Source organism: Tupaia chinensis, unplaced genomic scaffold (genome assembly GCF_000334495.1).
Source record: "Tupaia chinensis unplaced genomic scaffold, TupChi_1.0 Scaffold147003_1, whole genome shotgun sequence".
Classification (NCBI taxonomy): domain Eukaryota; kingdom Metazoa; phylum Chordata; class Mammalia; order Scandentia; family Tupaiidae; genus Tupaia; species Tupaia belangeri.
In genome coordinates, this window is record NW_006206856.1 from 1,305,781 (window position 1) to 1,309,823 (window position 4,043).

The window sequence follows — 4,043 nt, forward strand, 5'->3', positions numbered from 1 at the left end:
CCACAGTCCCTTCGCCTCCATTCTCTTCTTGGGATTTTGGGCACACACACCCAAATGCCTGGCATGAGTTTAAGCTGCTGGGTCCAGGACTTGAACTGTGGTCGACTATGTGGGAGTCCAGCAACATAACTGTTAGGCTATCTGCTAGTCCCTAAAGGTGCTAAATCTTTATGTAACATAATAGAAAGCCAATAATGTCTAAGATTAAGAAATCAAGGAACAGCTCAAAATAGAAAGCAGTTGCCTTTAGGGAATATGACTGGAAATAGAGAAAAAGTGGACTTTTTCATTATAATCTTTTTAGTACTATTAGACTTTTTCTTTTAAGAATTATTTAATTAATTTATTATTGTTATTATTTTAAATTGCTATATGGCATGTGTGCTCCCAAGAGAGGTGACAGAGAGAGAAAGGCAAAGTGAGAAAGCAAGCCACCAGGTCCAGGACTTGAACCGTGATTGGCCATGTGGGAGTCCAGTGCCTCAACCACCATGCCCTGCGTTGGCCCAACTGCTAGGCTTTTCAAAGTCTCTATTACTTTGCCTATATGCTTTGGTAATAACAAAAAGACACCAATACCCTCGGTTCGATTCCCAGCAAATCTGGTCAAATCTGAAAGCCATCACAGTGCACACGGAGTACACCAGGCTGTCGGTCTGCGGGGGCAGCGAGGTTTGAGAAAGCCGTCCTCCACCCCTAATGCTACTGTGCACTTGCTGCTGATGATGGTTCTGCATTCCCCCCACTAATCCAAACCCCACACAAGCACTGAAAACCCGCAAGTATACAACAGGCTTTATTCAGCCTCTCCCAGGCCTCCTGCCAGGCTCCCATCCTGCCTTGACTAATGTGACTGTCCTGGCGTGCAGATTCGGTCACAGTCTGGGCGGAAATGCTCAAGCCACCAAGCTGACTGGCTCACTCACGCTGGGGGGTGGGGGTGGGGTGCAGAAGACCATGCAGGCTTGGAGCGGTGGGGGAAGCACAGCAGTCCCTATTCAGCTGAGTCCGGAGCCCCGAGCCCCAAACCTTGCCACAGGGCCTGCTCTCCGTCTGCTGTGGGCTGCTGTGCTGGCTCAGCTCCCTGATGAGAGCCTGTGTCCTCACCCGCAATGATGAAGTCACTGTCCCCATGCTGCCCATGCTCCGACAAATGGATTTTGTCTCAGAGAAACACGTCTGGACTCTGAGTTGAAAGTCTATACTCACTCACTGATTTATGGATCAGGAGGGTGAGTTTCTTCTTCCTCATTCTACCCTCGATTCCTCAGTGTGCTAGACCAGTTCCAGGCCTCTACACGGAGACAGCAGTGGACAGAAACCTTTATTTGCATAATCACAAAGGTTTGGATGAAGTAAGAAGAGGCCGTGAGGACTAGATTAAGGGGTGAGAGTGAGGGTGGAAGAGGGACAGGCCCTCTGGGAGTCAGGAGCGCGGGTAGAGGCTCTCAGCGTTTGGACTGCGCTCCCCACGCTCTGAGGGCATGTCTTCCCCTGGCTCCTGGTGTCCCTGCTGGCCCCTTCCTGTGTCACAGGCCACGGTGCTCCTTCCCCAAACTCGATGGCAGAGTGTGGCTTCACGGACCAACTGCTCGGCAGAGGTGACTCCGACGCGGTTACAGAAACTTTCTGCCGCTTTTCGTGCTGTGGACACCCTTGGACTGCCAGGCAGGGACCCTCCTGCCACCAGAGGACTCTGACTTTTCTAGTAAGGAAGGTCCTGGGCAGTCAGTCCAAGAAGGACCTGGATTCTCCTCCAAGCTGGGGTCTTGGCAGAAATGCTCCTCGGAGCGGAAGGTGCTGCTGCAGGAGGGGATGTCACCCGAGTTTTCAGGTATGGAGTCTAGGGAAGAAAGGTGGGCAAGGGGCCTCAGCGCTCCGCCTCGGCCGTGGCCTCTGCCAGGAGCCAGTCCACCTTCTCTGCGAAGTGTGAACTGAAAGATCCCCTCTGGTGGCATGCTTTCCTTCCTCCTGACTTTCCCAGGCACCATGAACTCCCTGGGCCTCACCGCAACCCCGCTCTTAGACCAGACCCTCTCTCTAGCCTCTGCAGCCCCACCTGCAGCAGAAGCGGAAGGCGCGCACTCCTCACACTCCCATCTCTTACTGCTGGACCTGAGGTTGGAGCAGTCCCTGTGGGTTCCATGGGCTCCGCAGGTCGTACACAGAATGAGGCACCACCTCCTAGGGGAGAGCCAAGGGCAAGGTGTGGGGACAAACAGAACCCTAACTATCACACTCGGGGTCACTCCGGGCCAGTCTCAGGGTGCGAGGGCGTCCCAGGCAGGTTGGACTGCGTGTTACCCATCCCAGACGAGGTGCATGCTGACCCCAGTGCGGCCCCTGCAAGGCAGATTTAGGAAGTCACGGGCCCTGAGTGTCTTCTCCCCATGGGGCGAGAGGAGAAGCAGCCACGCAGAGGGGACTCATTTGCTTGCACGTGAGTTGGGTTGTTCAAGAATGGACTCAGTAGTCAGGTCTGGCCACCCTGAGGTCCACTGCTTGTTGCTCAGGGCCAAGCCAGGGTCCAGCTGAGCAAGGGCCACGTCAGGAGCCCTTTCTAGGCGAGAGCCGTTCCCTACCCTTCATCCTCAAAGCTGTCTCTGCCTTGTCCGTGCAGACAGACGGGGGCATCGCAGTGCCGGTAGCGCTGGTACAACTCTGCGAACGCCCCCGGTTCCAGCTCCCAGGCAGCATCTCTGCAGCAGGAGAGGAGACAGTGAGTGAGGGACATACAGGCGGCTGGTGACACCTCAGGCCACCCAGGAGGAACCCAGAGGAACCCAGGCTAAGCACAGCAAGGGGTTCGGCAGGCTGCCTGAGGCCCGAGGCGGGAGAGCAGCAAAGCAGGGTGAGTGGAACATGGGCGTTCTGTAGTTCCTCCCTGAAATTCTAGCCCCCACAGTGCCCTTTGCAGAAACATGCCTCCCCCAAGGTCCCCTGCCCTTTTCTTTTGCTAGCTGAAAAGTACTCCCTCCACCCCTTCCCTCTGCCCTCGGCAGTGTCCTCGCTCACCCTCCTCTCTAGAAATCGAGACGACCCTCCCCAGCTCGACTCCCGCTGAGTCTCCACTACCTGTCTGGAATATGAATCCCCATTCTTAGCATTTCTCGAGGGAACTCCTCCCGGTTGTTGCACTGTGGGCATTTGAAGAAATGCTTCGCTGACGTGTGGGCGTATTTCTGTAAGAGAAGCACCAAACGCTCAGTGCGTCTCTACCACCTTCCTTCCGCTTCCGCCCTCACCCCACAGAGAGGTTGTTGCTAAGAAAGCTTCATGAGGGGTCCAGGGGGCTTGGGTGAGGGACACAAATCCAGGGGTCTCAGTTGGGCCCAACATGCTTTCAGAGACGAGTCCCAGGAGCACCTCAGCTGTCACTGCTGGCCATGGGGCTTGGTAACTGGCAAAGAAGGGTCGGGGCCCGGATACACGTTTCCCTTTTCTTGTACCCCAGGAAGCGAGGCTGCTCGTTCTGGAATGAGCCCGTTTGCTCTAGGGATTGCTGCTGAGGCTCCTTCCTGGTCTAATTCTATCATGAGTAGGGTCCTGCAGTCCAAGGGTGAGCAGACCCTGGGCTGACTTTCCTCTGGCTGTTGGGACCAGCCCTGCACACAGGCCTCCAGCATGGAGCACCAGAGCTGAGATGCCCGCGAGCATTCCCAGGGTGCTCTGTTCCAGGCAGGGCATGAGGACCCCAGGAAGGTCCCCGGGGCAGAGAAAGCCCACCTGTATGCACGCACGGTGGTAGGTGGCCCGGCTGCAGCACGGGCTCCGGATGTTCCCCATGCTGGCTTGGGATAACGCTTCACAACACAAGATGCAGCTCTCCTCCCCCACACTCCCCTGACGGATGTCCTGTGTGGGGCGATGTTTTCCACAAAACGATCTGTGGCAGGGCAGACACGTGATTTCTGGCTTGGCACTGGCCTGGCCTAGGAAGGGCCATCAGCCACCCTGCCCAGCGCGCAGCGGGCTGCCACTCTCAGCGTGCATGGCCACTGCCTCTCAGGCAGCTCGACTGCCGCCGCTGAGCTGAACGAAGC

The 4,043-nt window shown here is 56.3% G+C and overlaps 1 protein-coding gene across 2 annotated transcripts in view; it reads right to left on the minus strand.

The window, feature by feature from the left end:
• Window positions 1-1,306: 1,306 nt before the first annotated feature.
• The window catches only part of PHF7 (PHD finger protein 7), a 14,263-nt gene continuing 11,526 nt past the window's right edge, over window positions 1,307-4,043 (minus strand). The window contains exons 7-11 of one of the 2 annotated variants that reach the window (XM_006169321.2): window positions 3,727-3,886; window positions 3,076-3,182; window positions 2,583-2,699; window positions 2,108-2,184; window positions 1,307-1,843 (exon numbers count right to left, since the gene is read on the minus strand). In XM_006169321.2, the coding sequence (XP_006169383.1) occupies window positions 1,617-1,843; window positions 2,108-2,184; window positions 2,583-2,699; window positions 3,076-3,182; window positions 3,727-3,886 (688 nt within the window). In that variant the 3' untranslated portion in view covers window positions 1,307-1,616. Of the gene's footprint in view, window positions 1,844-2,059; window positions 2,185-2,582; window positions 2,700-3,075; window positions 3,183-3,726; window positions 3,887-4,043 lie in introns of both variants that reach the window. The other variant, XM_006169320.2, reaches the window with a different exon arrangement.